The sequence below is a fragment of the Choristoneura fumiferana genome, chromosome 5, assembly GCF_025370935.1.
Source record: "Choristoneura fumiferana chromosome 5, NRCan_CFum_1, whole genome shotgun sequence".
In the NCBI taxonomy this organism is placed as follows: Eukaryota; Metazoa; Arthropoda; class Insecta; order Lepidoptera; family Tortricidae; genus Choristoneura; species Choristoneura fumiferana.
The window spans coordinates 21,159,505-21,181,791 of NC_133476.1; the positions used below are offsets into that span (position 1 = coordinate 21,159,505).

The following is a 22,287-nucleotide window of genomic DNA, read 5'->3' on the forward strand; positions in this document are numbered from 1 at the left end:
TCTGATGAAGCTAGCATTATGCGTGTACTCAATAGGCCGTGGCTTAAATAACTAATAGCGAGCAGCGATCAGGCGCGATGATGGGCTTCGTGAAGAAGATACTTTAAGACTTTAGAATAGCAGATGGAACCGGCCTCTTGTTTAAAAAACTTCACTACTTTACCGATAAGTAATTGTAAAACTTTAGGTTAAAATACTGTCTCACCGTTTGAGACATCAAACCAAACTAAAAATTTAAGATATTTAAAGACATGACTCAGCCTCTTGACAATTGTGTCAAATGCATGGTGTAAGTAAGTATATCAACACATTTAGCTAGTAACGTCCAGTTAGTTTAGATTACTTGCATTTGTATTTTTAACTAGTAATACTATATAGTTATCCCCTATCCAAAAGTAAGTAAGATAAGTGGTTTATTTATTTATTATATTTGTGTATCGTTCCATGAGTCACAGACGTTTCTGGCAGAAAATAAGCGCTGCAGCCGTTTAACGCTTCAGCATAATGCTGAGTCAGCGACCGTTTCACTTTCGCGGGGACACACAACATTGTGTATATTTATTTAATATTTTCATGTGTTTTCTTTTTTATTTTATTTGTGTTAATTTTGCTGTATATATTGTGTGTCTTCTGTGTAAGTGAATAAATGTCTTCTTTCTTCTTTCTTTCTTTCTTTCTTTCTATCCCTAAACTTCTTTCAATGCCATTAATTACCTACTCTTTTTGTTAATTTTAAAAGAAATGATGATTACAACAAAACTACATTTTTTATTTTTCATGCTCGTAAAGTTCGTGTTTCTACAGTTTTTAGGTTGCTAAAATGACTTTTTTTTATTTTTGTCTGAAACTAAGGCAGTCGGGCGTCCACTGCCATGAACATTAGAAGTTCATAAAAATAACAGCTTTTAATGATTAACGGTTAATTACACTTGATGTTAATAAATTTAGGTAATTCTTAAAATCTTGTAAGTAGACATTTATTGGCATTGTAGCTGTACATTTCTTACATATAAAAATGAAAAGCAGTGCATAATTCATTCATAAAAACACATTTTACCTTCGACTTAACTGTCAACCCTTGCCTGCGGCTCGGATAAAATGACGCATTCCATGCACTTGTTGTACAATCTAACTTTCTCATTAAACGGGGTGAGCATGTTGTAGCCGAAATCATAAATTATCCTCCTGTACCGTGGCAGTTTATCAGGCCAGCGTGTGTACCCGAAGGTCTTGGGACTATGAATGGTCTCATTATCAGGCCCGTATAGTATCGACTAAAAACCTATCCCCTTCATCTGCATACCGGGGCACTAAAACGGTACACAATTAATTTATATGGCACTAAAACCCTGTATAAATAAGCTATTAGCTTGTTGTATAGGAAAGTTTTCATCAATTAAGATGGGTCGAGTTTCTGGTTAAAATTTATTTTTGTTTTAATGTTTATTTGTTGTAGGGTTTTTGCTTTGGGTTTAAAGATTCGCATGTGGAAAATAGTAAAGGAATTGAGAACACTTTGGGAAATATCGTCGTAAAAGTTAAGCTTGGGTTATTGTACAGGTTCTGTATGCGGCCCGGATTGACGAAGAGCTAGGTTTGTTCCCCGACTTCAGCATTTCCATTCTTGTTTTTTTTATTCAATATAATATTCTAGTTACAGTGTCTAAAATAATTGAACTTTAAATTAAAATTAAAAATACATACAGTCAAACATCCTCCTCCTTTTTTGAAGTCAGCTAAATATTATCTTATTAAAAAATGTCTATCATTATTTTATCGTGTGCAAATATTCCTTAGATTCTACTAGTGTAGTGTTTTGGCAATCGCTTTCCATCCTCTACTGGCAGGGATCCAGACATGTCGTAGATTGAAATTTTAGAACAAAGACCAAAAAACACTTAAGCAATGTAGTAAAAAACTTTATTGATTCTTTACATGCTTTTATACAGCGTGTTACCATGGAAAGTAGAATTTAAACCTCCGACGGCGGTTGGATTGACTTGTTATACATCATTATGTAGGTTAGATCAAGATGTAAATGCAGTTAACAAAAAGTACAGACAGCATAAAAAACATGCCTATTTATATTTTCTTTATTTATTCTTAATATTACCTAAGATTTAAAATAGAAGACTACCGTGAGACTCGAACGTAATAAATGCAGTAGGTAGGTACACCCACAGATATGGTATGTTACATTGGATAACTCGGTGTTAATATCGGTAAATTTTTCGACAGTTTTAAATCTATCTGAGGTTTTAATCACGGGTACGAAACTTTCTGTATTTAATTCATGAGTAATCCATTGTATGGCATTAACTAAGATTAATCAGATTGCTCAGGTGTCTTAAACGTGATTTACCTACTTTGGTTTAAAAATAGCTTAACTTATAAGTTATTACCAAGTTTGCAGATATTTCATTACCCTGTTTACTAAAAAACTCCACTAAATTACTTTTACTAGCCAATATTTTCCTAAAAAGCGTTTAAGTTGAGAAGGGCGCGTTATTTTCGACTTTCCAAATAAATTCGGGGTATAATTTCCCGGGCTAATTTACATACTTTTGCTCATAATTTTTTCATTTTCTTTTAATTAACTTGCTTGGAATCATTCCCGTCTGAAGGTGCCTTTGTGGACGCGATCAAGAAAGTCGAAACAAAAGTTCGTTAGGCGTTCGGTCAATTTGCACGTTTTTGTTTGCTATAGCATTAAATTATGTTGCGGAAAAGCGCTCAGCAGCAATTTGTTATTTATGGGGCGTTGTATTGTGAAAACTGTGATTTTAAAACTTTATTGTTCGATTTATGCGCTGGCAACAGTAACTTTCAATGCGCATCTACATTGTAGTTCCATTGAACAATGTATAAATATTTTTCACCTACGTAACGATAGGAAAGATTAGATAGATTTCATCAAGACTAAATAGATTTCATCATGAATGGAGATTGGAGGTGCGAGAGATTTGTTATTAAATATTAAATAAATTAATGATAAAAAAGAAGTTAATTTGTTAACGAGGGTATTAACAAAAGTTTAACCGTCTGATGACGGATCAGCCGAGGCAGAATTACAAGATCCTATGTGGCAGTAAAGCCTTCTCCGAACATTATTCCATCAACACGGTGATGTTATTTCTACCAGCCCACTGTCAACGCAGTCCGTAGTATTGGATTTCCTAATCAAAATTTTTAATTTGTTTGTTACGATGTTTTCGGAGCGTATCCTCATCGCCATTGGGTCCCACTGAAAAACAGCGTTGCGGCTTGCCGTAAGTTTATGCTGAGTGGGGCTAACTTTACACTATTCGATGTAAAAAAAAAATATTCTTTCATCTAATGTATGTATTTTTATGTGTAAATAAATCTCTCTCTCTCTCTCTCTCTCTGTCTCATTATCAATGTTGGTTGCGATAGAAAGGAATTGCTTCTCCATGGAGACTATAGATAGTGACGTGCAGCGAGGGTAGAGAGCATCTACACGCACCCGCTGCACCAGCAATAACATCCGTTCCCGTCACTACCTTTTCCTAAATAATCTGTTTCCCGATATAAGTGTTTCCCAAAATGTACTTCTCCCAAAAGATACGTTTGGCTTGATATCCGTTTCCCAAAAAGACCTAACCCCGAAATAACCGTTCCCGTCACTACCTTTTCCTAAATAATCCGTTTTTTAAAATGTGCTTCTCCCAAAACATACGTTTGTCTTGATATCCATTTCACAAAACACCCGTTGTTAATACGTAGGTAAGTATGTGTATTTGTGAAACCTCTTTACAATACGGAAAATGAGAAACGGATGTTATGGCATACGGGTGCTACAAGAAACAGATCTTTTGGTATACGGATGCTACGAGAAACGGGTCTTTTGGAATACGGGTACAAAGAAACAGATCTTTTGGTATACGGATGCTACGAGAAACAGGTCTTTTGGTATACGGACACTATGAGAAACGGGTCTTTTGTCATAAGGTCGATTTAGGAAACTGTTATTTTGGAACGGGTGTGGAAAAGGATGGAACGCTCCGAAACTTTTTAGAGGCTAGGGTTGTATTGTCTTATACCAGATACCCTTTCCGTGAGTATGATACTGTAGCACCCAGAATTGCTATACCGTCCCCAGCTCGTCTGTATTCGCGATAAAACGCCGAAATGCGCTGCGAAGCCATCATTAACAACCTCAGCGATCATTTATCACTTTCGATTTCTTAAGAAGTGATAGGATTTGTTGGATTTTAGCTCCGAATAATTTCGAGGCGTGACGTGAATAAAGACAACAATAACAATCGATTCAAAGATCAAGGTTAACCGCATAGATACCCGTAAATAACCGTACACAAGCTACGTTATTATATCGCGTAATCAACAACTGGACCATATAGACAAACACTGAAACACTCATTCACACACTGAAAAATACGCCATCAACAACAGGGATAGAGACACATAATTGAACTGTAGTACGAACAAGATAGCAATATGAGCGAATGATTCAAATTATCTGTAGGGATCGGTAACACTTATAGTGGCCCTGGCGGCGGATGGATGCGAAAGGCTGAAGACAGGGTGTGTGGCGTGCCATGGAAGAGGCCTATGTCCAGCAGTGGACTCCTGTAGGCTGATGATGATGATGATGATCGGTAACACTTTTATGTTAAGACTAGAGTTTACCCGTAGCTTCGCACGCGTATACTATTTGGTACGGTAGAGACATTTGAAATTCAGAGATATCACAAAATTCCACTGGGAAATCCTAAAATTTATTTCGTGATCTTCATTAAGGTTGAAAATTTAAGATTTTATCCCTATCCCGTAGGAGTATCGGGATAAAAAGTAGCCTATGTGTTATTCCAGACGTCTAGCTGTCTGCGTACCAAATTTCATCCTAATCCGTTTAGCCGTTTTAGCGTGAAGGAGTAACAAACACACACACACACCAACTTTCACATTCATAATATAAGTAGGATGCAGAATCTACCCTCCTCTTCTACGATAAACAACACGTACTATCACATGAAATCTCAAATCCAAGTAGGCTTTCACGTCAACTCAATCCATCTACTCTTAAGCCGAGTTCACACGACATTCATTCACCTGTCAGCTTCCCGTTTAAGCGGCTCGGACACATCTTAGGCCGTCCGCGGTCGGAGTGATGTATACACACGTGTATATACAGCGGGTCTACGATAAGCCTGAGCTTGATAGTTCGATTAATTGCAATCACTCCGTCAATTGATGACATGAACCGAGTAGTCAAAAGCAATTTAACACTGAAATCACTCGTTTACCTTTACTTGCCCGAATTTCATTTGCCCGAATTTCACTTGCCATTCCAACGTTTGCCATGAATATATAGAACCGTGCTGTTTTCAGGATTTTTTTAAATGTCATCATATAGATTGCAGTAGGTTAGGTTAGGTTAGTTTAATATCAACTCTGAAGAAATTACTATTTCAGAAATAAATTACTTTATGGCAAATGAAAATTCTAGAAAACGATACATTCGGGCATATGAAATTCGGGCAAACAATAGAGAACCGAAATCACTATTTTAAGAGCGCTTATAAGTAGAGTCATTCACGATGACGTGTGCCGTGGTTCTTATTACTTTTGACAAAATCACGCGTCTTCGTGGATGGCACTAGGTATAACTACAAAAGAAAATAAGTAATTAAAAATTTGCCATGGCTTCGTTTTTATTAATTCGTATAAAAACTGCATTATTATTTTACGAAGTGTACAATATGGCATTCTGGGCGCTAGACGCAGCTAACTCGCAGCGCGCTCGCAACGATATCGTTGCCCACTCGCAACGAAAGCTTTGCGGGCTCCCTACGCCTTCAATTTGCAGGTGGTAGGACCTTGTGCAAGGTCCGCCCGGATTGCTACCACCATCTTGCTCGCTAATCCTGCCGTGAAGCAGCAGTGCTTGCACTGTTGTGTTTCGGCGTGGAGAGCAAGACAGCCGGAGAAATTACTGGCACTTGAGGTATCCCATCTTAGGCCTCTAGGTTGGCAACGCATCTGCAATCCCCCTGGTGTTGCAGGTGTCTATGGGCGGTGGTGATCTCTTACCATCAGGAGACCCACTTGCTCGTTTGCCATCCAGTCGAATAAAAAAAAAAAATTTGCCCACAAATTGCCTAGGTATCACATTTGCGAGTAGCGAGCATATTTAGTATGAAAGCGATCACGCAACGAATTCGCCGCGACTGATACTTGCGTAGAAAACACGTTCGTAGCTCGCAAGTGTAATAAGGCCCTAAGGTTTTTAAAATATTTATTTATTACAGAAATTACGCCTCAAAATATACACCGTGTTAATGAAGTTTGTTTCTCCAAGATACTAGGCGCCTACTCTTATTGTTTAAAAGATAATCAAGTGTTAAGATAATTAATTATTAGCTGTAAAACAGCGTAAAGGTTCTTAACTTATGATTTTTTTTTAAAGTCCATAGCTAATCAGTGTTTAATTCACACATATTTAGCAAAACAGTTAAGTGTGGGATTTTTTTGATGCCTGTTTTATGTGTCACGTCAATGTCACTTGTCAGGTTTGTTTATTTTATGATGTAACAAATGAACAATGAATGGGAAGCTATTAATGCAAGAAAAAAAGATTTTTATTTTCGAAAACAGAAATAATCAATTTCGCGAAAAAGTTAATTATCAGGTAGTTCATATCAATGAACTGAGTCGTCTGCCGAAGTTAACGGATATCAAAAAAACACGGTGTATTATTTTATTGTAAGTAGCACTTACCTCCGGAGGCGGCGAGCAGGCCGTGCGCGCGAAGCAGCGCCAGCAGCAGAAGCGGCAGCAGCGGGTGCCGCCGCATGCCGCGCCCCGCCCCGCCCGCGCCGCGCCGCCGCTCGCACCCGCCGTACCCCTCACCTGGAGAAGGAAAAAAAATACCGTTATGGAAATAATGGTTAATATACGAAAAATAATTATTCTAAAGTACCTACGATTACGGTCCGTGCCGTACTGATGTTTTAAATTTAAAGTACTTACAAAGTTATTTTTTTTAAATGGCCGATCAAAGGTCATGATCAAAGGTGGTTGGGAGGAGGTTGGGGTTATTTTTTAAAGACAATTACTTACATATTAACAATAAGTAATAGTCTTACAATGATGTTATTACGTCTTTAGGGGATTTGCGCTTATAAAGTTACACCCTACACTAAACTAAACAGTTTAACTACTTAGCACTTTGTATTCACGCTCCAAGCGTACCAGCTCCTATTCTATCGACTCCAAGTTACAACCAGAGATCTTTGAAAAGGAATAAATGGGAAAATTGCAAAATAAAATGAATTGTTCGAAAAAGATTCTAATCACTGGCCGCCGCGGTCCTCAATGGACACCGCTATTGTGGCTAGAATTCGATCATTCTTAAAATATACCTAACTGTACAACTGTACAGTGCCGGTTACCACACAAAAAAATTACCATAAATAATGTAAACATTTCTGTCGGTACACCACACAGTGTTATAAAAATAAGTAGACAACAGATAGTTTAGCATAAATGACTAGGGTGTTTACTCATATATGTACAATACTAGCGTTGCCCGTGGCTCCGTCTGTATAGATTGCGATATCCGCGGGAACTATGTAATTTTCCAGAATAAAAACTATTCTATGTAAGGACATAGTTTGAGTCCGGGGAAGGTCTCGGGATTAAAAATATAAACAAACAGACTTAAAAATAGTTTATTGAATCAGGCGTTAGACTTACAAACTTTCACATTTAGAATTAGTAGAATATGAAAGAAATGAAAAAGACTTTCCAAAAAGATCGAAACTTATCGGACCGTTTCTGAATTAGGTAAAATTATGAGTTGAAATGCTTTTTTCTTTTATTTTATGAATCATGTCTTACGAGAGCTATGTTATTGAGGTCTTTGCATGTTGATTGAAAGAAAGAAAGAAAGAAAGAAAGAAAATACATTTATTCACAACACAAGACACAACAATAGTATTAAGTACAAATAGACAACACGTAGGAAAGTATGTGTCATTGCGGTTGTGAATCGGACACTGGCTCAGCATAATGCCACAAAAAATGTATTGACGATTCTTGTTGTGAATGATAATTTGTAATTTTGTACCTACGAGTTCTTCCCAGCCTATATACGTCCCACTGCAGGGCACAGACCTTCTCTCGGAATGAGAGGGCTTGGGCAGTAGTTCCCACGCGGGCCCAGTGCGGATTGGGAACTTCACACACACCGTTGAATTGCTTCGCAGGTTTGTTGTGCAGGTTTCCTCACGATGTTTTCCTTCACCGTAAAGCTCGTGGTAAAAGAGGTGCGAGCCGGGGTTTGGACCCACGATCCTCTGCTTGAGAGGCCATAGGTCAAACCACTCGGTCACCGCGGCTCACGGCAGTACAACCTAAAAAATTATTCCTTACAATGATCGTCAGTATGCGAATGTAAATCCGGTAACAAAATAATGATAGGTATTAAGTTGTATGGTCGCTGGGGACCCAACAGCAGTCCGTAGTTACCAAATAATATTTCGTCCGAGACAGTCCAACCGTCTTCTCATCCGCCCTTTTCTACATTTTCTTCTGTTTAATAAAACCTAATTCTTTTTGAGGGCGTTTCATTTTAAAATTTAATATCGAGATCCTGCTTTAATTTTATTCGCCTCCGTTCTGGCAATGTTTTTGACGCGGTGACAATTATGAGATTTTTACGGTGCTCGCGTCTTTTAATCTTTGAGCTCTTAGGATGTTTCTTATATTAGTCGTTTATCATTTAAGTTTGACAAAGAGGTCGCCCAAGAATCCAAGTCGGATGGACAGCGTTCGGGAAACTTTATAATGTCTTCTTGTCATCATTGAGACGTATACTTACAGCATCGTGCGGAGGTACCGACCTTAAGCTGGTAGAAAAATGACTGTCGTGTTTTTGTGTCGGTATTTTTTTTAGATTCAATACTTTTCACGACTCTTACTACAGGTATTTTATCAATACTTTGACATTTTGGTCTAACACCGCTAACGCGTCTATTTCAAAGTAGAAACTTAATTCAAGAAGTAAGCACAAAAAGCAATTTCCCAACTGGCCAAGTTATTAAAGAAAAAAATCCGAAATAACCACAGTATAAGAATAGCTGCAGTAAATCAATTGTAACGTTGAAACTCGGAGTCCCCCACGTTCTGTACCTTACGTTATTTGTAATTGAATTGTCAGTTTATAGGGCCCGAGTGGACAGTGCCCTTGGTCCCTTAGGGTGGTGTAAGGAACAGGCGATAGCGATTGGGGTGACAGGTGTAAATTTACACAGGGTTCTTAAGAAAACATGTATATTTTCCGAGCCAAAGGCTTTCTCTTAGTATGAACAGCTTGAGTTTTAGTTGTTACGCGGACCCGATGCAGATTAAAAACTTCACACACCCCATTGCAAAAAGCATTGCATATTATATTGCATTGCATTGCATATTACAAGTATATTGTATAGGTACAAGTTTGTAATTAGAAATTATGTAATAAGGGTAATTATGGTGTGCATAAATGATGTGTACAATTGTAATCGTGTTGTAGACATTCTTATGTTATTCTTGTAAGATTTAAGTTGTGCTGTTGTTTACAATATATAATTGTACCTATATAATAAATAAATAAATAAATTGAACTGCTTCACACAGCATTATTTCTCCCAAACCGGATATTTTTATAATAATTAATATTTACATTTAATTATTTATTAATGCGGTTGCATTTAATTTTAACTTTACAATTATATATAAATAAAAGCACAAAGGTGCCCGAAGTTTCCACGATCGGCTGATTCATAGCATAGGTCAAAACACGAGGTAACCATAGTTTTTAGATTCAAGCTCAAATTGCAATTTTCTTCTCGCGTGCACCACAGCTCAGTTGCCCTCAACGAAAATCACCTCCACGTAAAAAGAAAAGATTTTCAAACTGCCTGGGCTTAATTCCGTAAGATTTGCCCGAGATATTTTATAGAAAAAGTTTCACCCGTTCTTATCTACTGGAGTTTTAAGCTCGAATGTAGGATAAAGGTTGGCCACACTTTTTGACACGGTTTTTTTTTTAGTTTCATCTTTAGTTCCACCAGTCTGTCTCAGTGTATGTGGCTTAGAGAGTTGTATGTGATCAATACAATGACTATAATTGTACACTACAATATAGTAAGCAGTACAGAAATCAGAGGTACTTCCATTAAAAATGTTCAAGGTAACCCATAGGCGAATTCAGAGCGATTTTATTCGAGGTAACCTTTACAATAGAAAGAAATAATGAAACGAATATATTTTAGCGCGTACAAAACACATTACAAATTTATAACAAATTTAAATAGATAGATACACTTCAATATAATGTAAATAAATATAAAACCTAGACTTACATGAGAACAGACTCAGTGCAAGGTGGAAGTACAATGCATACAAAACTCCATTGTTCCCAAGTGAAACGGAATAAAAAATAATTTCTGTGATTTATTTATTGGCAATATTAAAATCCTGTTAATAGTTCCACCAATCGGGTCTCCCATTCACTTATTTTCGATAAAACATTACAGCTATCGCTGAATGGAATAGGAACTTTTATGACCATTGGCCGGGTTCGAAGCTTTCAACTTTATGTTTTCTGGATTTCAATGGGATTTATTAGAAACTGGGTTGCCATTTAATTATATTATATTAGTTTAGGATCAAAAGATTAACTGTTTCGAAAGGTTTTGTGGAATTCTGAGCTAAAAGAAATATCAATGCCTTCAATGGGCCGGATAAGGTACGAGTTCTACTCAAATTATAAATGCATGTGTGTGTGTGTGTGTGTAGTGTACGGCACAGACTTACACCAGGGGCTTATCATCCAAGACTGTATTATAAAAGAAGTACGCGCACTGATATATCCTTAAACAGCATCTAAATACGAGTTTAATCGCACTGATATATCCTTAAACAGCATCTAAATACGAGTTTAATCCAGTGAAGGTGCTCAAATACCAACCAACTTCAAGTTAAATTAAACTCAGCGTTTCAATCTCAATTACATTACCAACTTTGAGTACCAACGCGGAACATCACATGTTTGTGTTTGGGAAAAGACCGACTTAACTGAACAGGTGTAGATGTAGCACTTCACCTCGACTCAACAAGGATTTTTTTTTCAGATCCAAATCTAAACAAGTAACTAAAATTTATTATTGAAGAAAAAGATCTATACAAAGTGTGAAAAATCTAATTAGATTGATTGGAGGGATATATTTAGAACGAAAGCAGGTATTATTTTTTTGAGTTTACGCTCGAAACGAATGCGGGGAATTCTTGACTAATGTCCACTGACTGGATCGAAACGATGAAAAAAAAACTCAGCTATTCAAGTAAGTAACTCTTTTATTTCTTAAAAAATATGACAGAAAACGTTAAAGTATGTAACTCTTCATCGTCAGCCATAAGACGTTCACTGCTAGACATACGAGAAGGTATCCGTGATAAAATGTCACAATGACCAGTTCTGTGTGAACTTCATCCACCAGGGCCCTGTAACCTTCGCCAGGTCATCAGTCCATCTTGCAGGGGGCTACCCTAACTGCATCTGCCTATGCAAGTCCACCATTAAAAAACACGTTAAAGTATTTACAAGTAATAAATACGTCAGTGACCCTAACACCCACTGTCACCGTGTATTTGCCAAATCGTAAACGGACCAAATAAACCCTTCACTGAAACTCCACTATATCGTTAACAATATCCCAACACAATTCGGAAGCCATTTCAATATCGTCCCATTTCCATACAAAGCACAATTGTGGCTTCAAATCATCAATTATATTCCCAATCTCAATATCGTCGGGAGGTTCGTTTTATCAAAATAAACTGTCTTGGCAAAGAGACCGGCAGAGAACCGTGTCACAATGTATTAGTGAAAAACAGTAACGTAAAATCTAAAGTCTGTCAACAGTTTTCAATGCAGGGGAAGACGGGACGAAGCTGCTAGGGAATGGGATTCATTTCCATCGAATGGCGTGACTTATAGCTCAAAGGGCTTAGAACGTGGTTTTGTTTGAGCTCTAGCTGGATCCATTTTATATCTAAAATTATGATAGCACCTGGTCCAATGGCACTATAGACCTCAGTTAAGAGATGACACCGTAGGTAGATAAACGTCTTAAATCCGTATCCATACTATACTATAATATTATAAATGCGAAAATGTGTGTGTTTTTATGTTTGTCCGTCTTTCACGTCGAAACGGAGCAATGGATCGACGTGATTTTTGGCATAGAGATAGTTTATGGGCCAGAGTGACATATGCTACTTTTTATCCCAGAAAAATGCACAGTTCCTGAGGGAACAGCGCGCGATAACCGAATTCCACGCGGACGAAGCCGCGGGCAAAAGCTAGTTTAAGTATATTTATCAACCATTATCGATTGTTTTAGAATTTTAAGGAAACTCGCGAAAGTTAAAAGGTTAAAATCTTTATCTGTTAAATGCAAAAAAAACAACAAGTTAAAAAAATACAGTACTGCATCGAAGAGTCTACTGTGGCGCGGCGTGCCATTCATTAGGTGACAATAGGAGTCTGCACCTGTCCCTTGCGGATAAAGCCGTGGAGATATTGCGGTATCTTTGCCTATGAATTGTTGAGATTCAACGTCGTGAAGCATTAAACAAACCGGAGGTGACATGTGCACTGATTACTAAAAAAATTGTTTCGGTGCGCGATTTGTTAGATTATTTTCCCTGTTTTTTTTTTTTTTACGGGTTTTTTCACGAATTTTTTTTTACAAGCCTGTTTTTTTCATTTTTCGCATTCGCATTCGCGTTTTTCCCCAGTCGCGTTATTCCCCAATCATCATCCTTCATCTTTCACATTCTAAGGTACATGAAACATACCTAAACTTGGAAGATTCCGTACACAATATGAAAATCCTCAGAAAAATAATACTTGACTTTTTCGTAATGAATGGTTTTTTGGAGTATTTTTGTATTTTTTATTTCAACACCAAATTTGTTACTTTTACGGGTATCCCGTGAAACCATATCGAAAATACAAACTGAGACATGGATGCACAGAAAAACCAGAAAAAGAGACCAGCACTGGGAATCGAACCCAGGTCCTCAGCAATCCGTGCTGCGTGCTATAACCCCTACACCACTGCTGGACAATATATGGATTTCGTAATGGCTACGGAACCCTATCCTGGGCGTGTCCGACACGCTCTTGGTCGGTTTTTATGATAGTTTCTTCATCAGATGAAACAATAAGGAATCTCTATCAGGTGGACTGAAGACGAGTTGCGGGAATCCGGATGCAAGCAAGTAACGAGTTTCATTGAGACGTTCTACCTAAGAAGGTCTTTGTTCAACATTGAACGTATTTTGGCTGATTATTAAGAAGTGAGAAGTAGCCTTCAGTGCAACGATTCTTCACCATGCTTAGCAACTCAAATTCAGCTTGTGGACGGTATTAGCATAGGCCACTGGAATTCTATAATTAAAGCTTGTGCTGAAAAAAAAAAACCTTAAACTGGCAACCAACTTTAGGGTGGTAAAAAATTCTTAGTCCAATGAACCTTTTGGCAATTCATCATAATCAGCCTACAGTCCACTGCTGGACATGGGCCTTTTCCATGGCGCGGCTCAACACTCTGTCTTCACTTCAGCCCCTCGCATCCATCCGCAGCCAGCGACTCTTTAAGGTCGTCCATCCACCGTGCCTAAGGACGCCCTACACTACATTACAACACGTTACACTACGTTTGGTAATTACATTTGTGTAATTTGTCTTTTTAACAGGCTAAATGTCTGTCTTTTAGAACATAAGCTCTCCGTCTAGCTGTAGCCAAAAAACGGGGCTAACACCTTTGTTTTCCATTGCAAATCGATAACATATCCGCGACCTACAAACCCCATTCCTCTAATTTATATTCAGTTAGCGTAAAGTTCGTTGGTGTCGGTAAAAACAGAAGTGGGAGACAATCGGACGATTCGGAAAGTTCAGGCTCGTGAGATAAGCGACCCCTAAAAGTTGGGGGCTATCTATAGCTGATAGCGAGCTTCTATTATTGAATTTTCGTTTTTTCCCTCCGATTAAAATTTCGGGGTTGCGATTAATTTTCAGGTTGTGCGATAGCGGTGATTTATTAGTGTAGGTGGAATTGAGTTTTACAATGAGTTACAATTACGATCTGTTTAATAGGTACAAGGATAAAACAAAAAAAATAAAATTGCAAAACATTTCTAAAAATATATATATTTACGTCTTTATTGAATATTTTACTGACAATCTACATAGATAATCCCAAACTGGAATTGGATGAATTCCAACCTGCATGAGAAAGGCATGTTATTGAGGTATTAGTACCTACAATAAATATAAAAGAACCAACCCCAGGATAAGAGGTAATAAGCTGGAAACACAAAAACTTTATTACGTTACTCTAAAAACCGTCTCAAAAATCTCATCAAACATCATCTTCGCGTCTCAAGATTTTCATAAAAGGATAAAAGGTCATGAAAACAGTTTTTTGAAAAATATCGCTTCCTTAAATAGGTATGGTGTTAATAACAAGTTAATTATAGCTATTAGTAAAGAGCATTATTATGTATTACCATAAAAATGTGATGAATCAACAGATACAAAACGAATCCTAACGACTGTACCACAGATAATACTAGTTACAACTTAAATGAGGTGCCAACGTGACGGGGACCGCACCAATCCGCTAATGGTCTGTACAGCGCCATCTCTTGAATAATGTAGCAAACTAGGGCTTTGTGCGCTGAGGACGTTTTACGTAAGCTTCTAATTTGTATAATAAGTGCAGTGGATGCAGAAGGAAGGCGATTCTGTTAGTTTTATGCTCTGTGGAGTTATACCTAAGGATAGTGTGCTGCGCGGTGAAGATTCCCTGGTGGGGAGTTCCGGGACTAACTAAAAGCAGGTAATTAGCTTCATGTTAAGAGCTTATAGCTTGGTCTGATTTACTTACCGTTTAGTGATTTATTTGCTAGAAGACGGCTAAGTAACAGTTTTTTTTGGTATTTAAGACGTAGCTTCATTAAAAACACGAACAGACGTGACATTTCAGACGTGAGTCATCCGTTATATTATCATTTAATATGAGTGAGTCTCACGGTAGTTTCAGATACAAAAACACGAAGTTTAAGAAAATAAACGGCAGTGGGGGCACACTTAAAACGTCACCTTTTCACGTACACGCCAGCGCCTCTGACGACAAAATGATAGCACTAAATTGACCAATGTGTCAAACGTGGACTTGCAAAATTCAGTCTGTCCGCCATCTTTCCGCTGTATGTTGGCTGTCTGGCTTTCGCGGATGATTTTTAAGTTTATCTGATTTTTTGCTGTTTCCTTAAAGTTGTATTACATTGCTCCGCTTGGGTGACCAAGTGAAGTGACCACCATAAACTCGTTTGCTTTCCGGCCTCGCGATGTAATGCAACTTTTTCCGAACCGGTGGTAGATTTTTTTGACATTACTTTCCAGTCGACTGGAAAACAGTAGTTGAATTAAATATAATAAAATATAATAAGTTTTTACATTCATTTATTTCTTGATTAAGTCATTTACATTATAAGAAATATGAAAATCAACATGTGAAGTAATTTTTCGATAATGTTAGATGCTGTCAAAATAATAAATTATGTCTGGAAAATACCGATTGGTTTATTTCTAAACGTGCGTCAGATGTCACACAACCTTCTCTGATTATACACACCAAGATGGCCACCAGGAAAGCCGATTAAAAATCTTGATCACTTGCATACACCAACAGTGGCATGTTTTACACTGTTCTTTATTGATACATCAGCCTATTCCCTTTAGCAAATCATCATCATGTCAGCCGAAAGGCGTCCACTGCTGGACATAGGCCTCCCCAAGGCTCTCCACTCAGACCGGTCTTGTGCTTTCCGCATCCACCGCGATCCCGCGATCTTAACCAAGTCGTCGCTCCATCTTGTTGGAGGCCTATCGACAGCTCGTCTCCCGGTCCGCGGACGCCATTCGAGAACCTTCTGACCCCATCGGCCATCAGTCCTACGAGCAATGTGCCCCGCCCACTGCCACTTCAGTTTCGCTATTCTTCGGGCAAATAAACATTTCATTTTCGTAAAACCAAACAAGTCTAACATTTCAAAGCACGGCTGACAGAACAATGGCTAAGAACCCCGCACTTCTGCAACTTAGTTGAGAAGCGTTTCAATGTTTCACTTTTAATGAGGAAATTAAATTATTTAATATGCACGTCCGGGTTTGTTCGTGCTGAACAATATATTCAAAACAGCTATGTTCTTACAACAGTTCTGGCGTTATTAAAAACTTCTCACGTTCTCAAGCAGACTGAATACAGGTAGCTCGAGCAATTAAAGTTTGATGCATAAAACACGAATACTTACCTACTCTTACACTTTAGTTTTATTATTGCAAATTAAGTTGCTCAGGCAATGAATTTTATAACAAATCTGACTAAATTATTGAGGAGTGTAACTTTGTAATTCTTTGTCAGTGCCCATCCGCCAGTTGTCTCTGTCCGTTACTTCTCTAGCTCAAGTGTTGAGAGAAGTATTTTGTTTATTACTTAGGTAACTTAGGGCTTTTATCTGGTCAATCCAGCACATACGGAGATCGATTTTTACTTGCCTTGACAGTAAATAAATAAAAATCAAGGTAGTTTTGAAGGACGGTTAAAAAATTTATTAATAATTTGTGGGTAGTTTTGTTTTGTTTCATAAAACGTATGGGGGTACTTGGGGAGTTACAGTGACAAGTTAAAACTGTGGTTGTGGTTCGTTATTCTAACAACTGGTAGCATGGTGTACGGTTGTGTCACTCTGAAGATGAGCTCTGGTTGAGTTCGAAACGCGTCAGTGTAGTGTGGTGGTGGTGATAGATGGGTTTGTGTGATTTGTGTGTGTTCTTACAGTGTGGAGGTGGAGGAACTGCATGAACACGCATATTTTGCATAAGCTTAGCTATCGTAAGGTCGCGGGAGAGCAAGGAAATTCTTTTAGTTCATTGATATGGACCTACGCAAGGTAACGCCTGATTCAATAAATGATCTATTGGAATTGACCCTTCACTGCACTAAAGGTATTTAAGTAGCTCTAGTGCTCCCCACGTGTAGTTACATTCCCAAAGTAACGGAGGTTACGAGATCTTACTATGGATGACAGCCTCTCTTTTACTTGTAGTTCTTCAAGTACGGACAAGTTGGTGCGGTGCTGTGTCAATGATACTCGAAGCATTTGAGCTGTTATGTTCATTATGGCTTTCTGAGGGGGAGCCCTTTGTTCAGCATTGGAAGTTTTTAGGGAGACTGTGATGCTGATGAGTTACGAAGAGCCTTTGAGCTAAACCGTGAATAGATAGACAGATAAAGCGAAATTATAATAATATGTTTTAGGGTTCCGGAGCCAAAATGTTTCGCCATGTCTGTCTGTCAGTCCGTCCGCGGCTTTGCTCAGGGACTATCAATGCTAGAAAGCTGTAATTTGGCACGGATGTATATGTAATCTATGCCGACAAAATGGTACAATAAAAAAAATTAAAAAAAATTTTTTTAGGGTACCTCGGGGGTGATTTTTTCTCATCCAATCCTATAGTATGGGTTATTGTTGGATTGGAATTTTAAAACCATTAGGGGTTTGCTAATTCAGTGATTTGTTTGCGAAATATTCAACTTTAAAGTGCAAATTTTCATTAAAATCGAGCGTCGGCCCTCTAAAATCTAAACCGGTGGGTGGAGAAATTTGGAAAAATTCAGGATGGTAGTAAGTATATCATACTTTCAATGAAAACTATAACGGCTAAGTTTACTTGAGAATTGTTAGTTGTTAATGAGTCAATAGCAGTCTAAGGTATAAAATATACCTAAGCTTGAAAGATTCCGTATAAAATACGAAATCCTTAGAAAAATATTACTTAGTTTTTCGTATCGGCTACGGAACCCTATTTTGGGCGTGTCCGACACGCTCTTGGCCGGTTTTTTTTATTTGACTGGATGGAAAACGAGCAAGTGGGTCTCCTGATTGTAAGAGATCACCACCGCCCATAATTATCTGAAAGAAAGAAAGAAAGAAAGAAAGAAAATACATTTATTTAACGCCATAAAATACAAACATAGGAACAAACACCAATACCACCACCAACACCAGGGGTAATTATGTTTTTACTATTTTGACAAAAATTATAAATATGTAAATAACAATCATTTAAGTGCAGATTTCTACAACATAACCATCGCAAAGACATAAAAAGTTCATTTAATAAATAGGAATGCTCGAAGTTATTTGTTTTTGTTATCCCGTTGTTCATCACTTAGTTCAGTTGTAAAACAAAAGTTCAATCAGAACTTAGTTAATTAGATGACCGATCGGCAGTGCTATAGTTTAATAAATAAATGGACCCAATTAGTAAAACAATAACTAAATGGAGTCACTTAAGCTTAAGTATGTACTTTTATTTAACTTGCAATGTTTGTATACATAATGTAAGCTCTTTATAAATTTTGTAAGTCGACTTTCATCCATTTCTAAGTAATTAAGGGATTCACTTAGTTTAGATAGACGTCGTTTAGTTGACAGTGCAGTGCAAGTACAGTCAAGGTCACACACAAAGTTACAGTCTTTAAAAATGTCTCTACACCTTTATGCCAAGAACCACAAGGTCAATATTATGCTATGGTTGTATATAAGTAGTTATTAACGCCCTCAATGTACAACAAACACTGGAGCCAGTAAGAAAAGCCGTATTCGACATAAAATTTCTAACAAAAAAAAAATTACGTCTGGGTGTTCGACACCCTAATGCCCAATAGATGACACCCTGCTGCCACCTGATAATGAGATAAAATTAAAGATGGCAATTATTGGGACAGCAATAAGCACTCGTATGTTGTCCTTACAGTTGGGTTTTTTGATGGTCACTACTAGGTAAGTACGATTTTTTTTTGTTAGACTTAATACTCTCTCTCTCTGCCACGTCGACACAAAGTCGTTAATACCATACCTGTAGAAATACTTATTAAACCTATTTAAATAAATTCGCAGAGAATACATTTTGGCGTAACATCCGCTTGGAGACATTTTTCTCTTGTATACAAGGATGTTTTAATTTTAGTTAAATTAGGAAAATATTAACTTTGGGTCTATCAACTTTTTCTTGCCGCTCGTTGCTATAGTTACGTTCTCCTGAGTCACTTTTTAAAAGCCGTGTTGGCTTAGTGGTTTAACCTATCGCCTCTAAAACAGAGGGTCGTGGGTTCAAACCCCGACTCGCACCTCTGAGTTTTTCCAAATTCATGTGCGGAATTACATTTGAAATTTACCACTAGCTTTGCGGTGAAGGAAAACATCGTGAGGAAACCTGCACAAACCTGCGAAGCAATTCAATGGTGCGTGTGAAGTTCCCAATCCGCACTGGGCCCGCGTGGGAACTATAGCCCAAGCCCTCTTGTTCCGAGAGGAGGCCTGTGCCCAGCAGTGGGAAGTATATAGGCTGGGATGATGATGATGATGATGAAGTCACTTTTTAAACCGTAACTTTATGGGATCAAAATTGTGCGTATAAATATTTCTATTTCTATTTGTCATCTAATAAGCATGTTAGTATAATGTGACACAACATTTCTTCTATTAAACTCCACTACTTTTGTCTCTTTGCTGACGGGACAGAATAACAACAAGAAATAGTTGATCCACGCATAGATAAATATCACGAGACACCAATTGACCTGGTTCAAACTAAGCAAAGACTGTGTTATGCGTAGGTACTAGGCAACGGATAAATAACCAAGCTTTGACAACAAACATTCGTATTTTTCATAAAAAACCTGGGATTGAACGCAGACCTCAAGCTTCTTTAGTGTAGTGAGGTTCTCTAACCACTAGGACCTAAGGCTATACGGTCGTTTATTGAACCCTAAACACATTAAAACCCACAATAAATTTCCTTTCCTAAATAACATTCATGCCTGTCGCTTGTAAAATAATAAAGTACCCAATTTGTAAATGAATTTTTTTTTATACAAAGCGCGTTCAGAGAAATATGAAAAGTTAAGTAACTAAACCTTTGAATTCTTGGAATTCTATTCTGAATTTCCCACTGGGTGACGGCCAAGACAAGTGACTGTATCTTTCAGTTATGTCACAATTCGAAGAAGGATATCTCAGAAGTATTTACCACAGATAGTATTAGGTAGACTAGAACAAGGGCGTTGTCCATTTATTACAAAGGATAACTTTGACCAATTTCTGATCCTCTATACTCGTTATTCATCATCATCATCATCCCAGCCTATTTACGTCCCACTGCTGGGCACAGGCTTCCTCTCAGAATGAGACGGCTTGGGCCGTAGTTCCCACGCGGGCACAGTGCGGATTGGGAACTTCACACATACCATTGAATTACTTCACAGGTGTGTGCAGGTTTCCTCACGATGTTGTTTTTCACCATAAAGCTCGTGGTAAATTTCAAATGTAATTTCGCACAATCATTCATTTCGAAAAACTCAGAGGTGCGGGCCGGGGCTTGAACCCACGAACCTCTGCTTGAGAGACGATAGGTCAAACCACTAGGCCACCACGGCGACTCGTTATTGGCCATTAATAAATATACATTCATCATCATCAGCCAAAAGATGTCCACTGTGAAACAAAGGCCTTAAAAACTTTTAGGCTCTATATAGTCTTTAAGGCCCTTAAAAACTCCACAATGAACGACAATTCACCACTTGCGTCCACCGGTTGCCCGCCACTCTCGCGATGTCGTCAGTTCACCTAATTCTTCCAGTTCATGATCATCATCATCATCACAACAACAACAGTTTACTGCTGGTCATAGGCCTCTTCCCTGGCGCGTCACAACACTCTGTCTTCAGTCCCTCGCATCCATCCGCCGCCACCGTGCCTCAGGACGCCCAACACTATGTTCATACGTACATTCTCCCCTAATGATTATCTAATCTTCAAGCGATATGGCCCGCTCATTGCTATTTCAACTTGCATATTCTCTTCGTGCAATGTCAGTGCCTTTTAGTCTAAGATCCGAACTTGAAAAGATCTTCACCGGTATGATAATAGAATGAAATGTATTTTATAATAAATTTATTTAGAAAATAAAAATGGATTTGCTAAAAAAAACGGACTGTTATTTTGGTTATAAAAATATTAATAATTAATATAAAAAAATTGCATCATCGAGATTATAAGACAATTTTACATTAACTTAAAAGTATAATACATATAGAATATGTAGACGTTGGGTTTGCTATTGTTTACCTGGGAACTATCCCGGTTAAGTTTAAACAGGTATGTCGACGTCATTTACTTTCACTTGATAAGATAATAGAAAAAATTGTATATGAACGTAAGCGCCATTTTATTGTGAACACGTTGATATAGGTTTGTCTGCATTTAATTAAAAATCATTAAAAATAAATTAAAAAAACTCCTGTCCAGGATTTTTTAGCAATCATTTCTAATACGTTTTCTAAAATACTAAATTTATTATAAAAATACATTTCATTCTATTATCAGACCGGTGAAGATCTTTTCAAGTTCGGATCTTCTACTATTTAGTTCTCCGGCGAATTTCATTCCGTATTCCCAGGTAGGTACTCGTATTGCAAGCAAATTTATTTAGCAGCCAAAAATACCAATCGCTGTTGTGTTGGTGTAACAACATTGTGTTTATCTTTCCCTACAGGACTCAAAGGGCAAAATCTATGACTAAGTACAAAAGTCAGACATTACGTATCTAAGTCTCGTTTGACACACGCGATGTAATGTGAAACTTGTAATTTTGTTTGCAATTTCAACCGGAAGGTGTTTGCATGGTGTCAACCCGAGAGCTTTTCTATTAAATTACGCAAATTCCATGAGCGATGAGGGTTGGGTGGAATTGGTGTGTCTCGAGATGTTGTAAGTGATCGTGCGCGCCTGATTGGTTCGTGCTGTTTGACGCGGGATCCTGATTGGTTCGCTTTGTAAACTTTGTGATGCGATGCGTAATAATTTGGAGGAACAGCTGTGGTTTAAAATAATTTGGGGTGAATTAAAGTTGAAGTCAAAATTTCCGGAAGGACTTACTAAGTACATATCTAATCACTAAGTACATAAGTCTTATTATGTATCTATTTTTATTAGTTCATTATCTTTATAATATTCCTAGACTTCATTGATCATTTAGGAGTTCGATATTTATTATAATTTGTCGGGCATATTAAAACACTCTTTTTCAAATTTATAAACCTACTTGTTTTGCCCGCAGCT

General features: G+C 37.7%; 1 protein-coding gene across 1 annotated transcript in view; it reads right to left on the reverse strand.

Moving 5' to 3' along the window:
• Window positions 1-22,287, reverse strand: part of LOC141427743 (disintegrin and metalloproteinase domain-containing protein unc-71-like) — a 477,668-nt gene that overhangs the window by 322,957 nt on the left and 132,424 nt on the right. Inside the window, exon 3 of the mRNA XM_074087335.1 lies at window positions 6,760-6,891. Within this exon, the coding sequence (XP_073943436.1) occupies window positions 6,760-6,891 (132 nt within the window). The remainder of the gene's footprint in view (window positions 1-6,759; window positions 6,892-22,287) is intronic.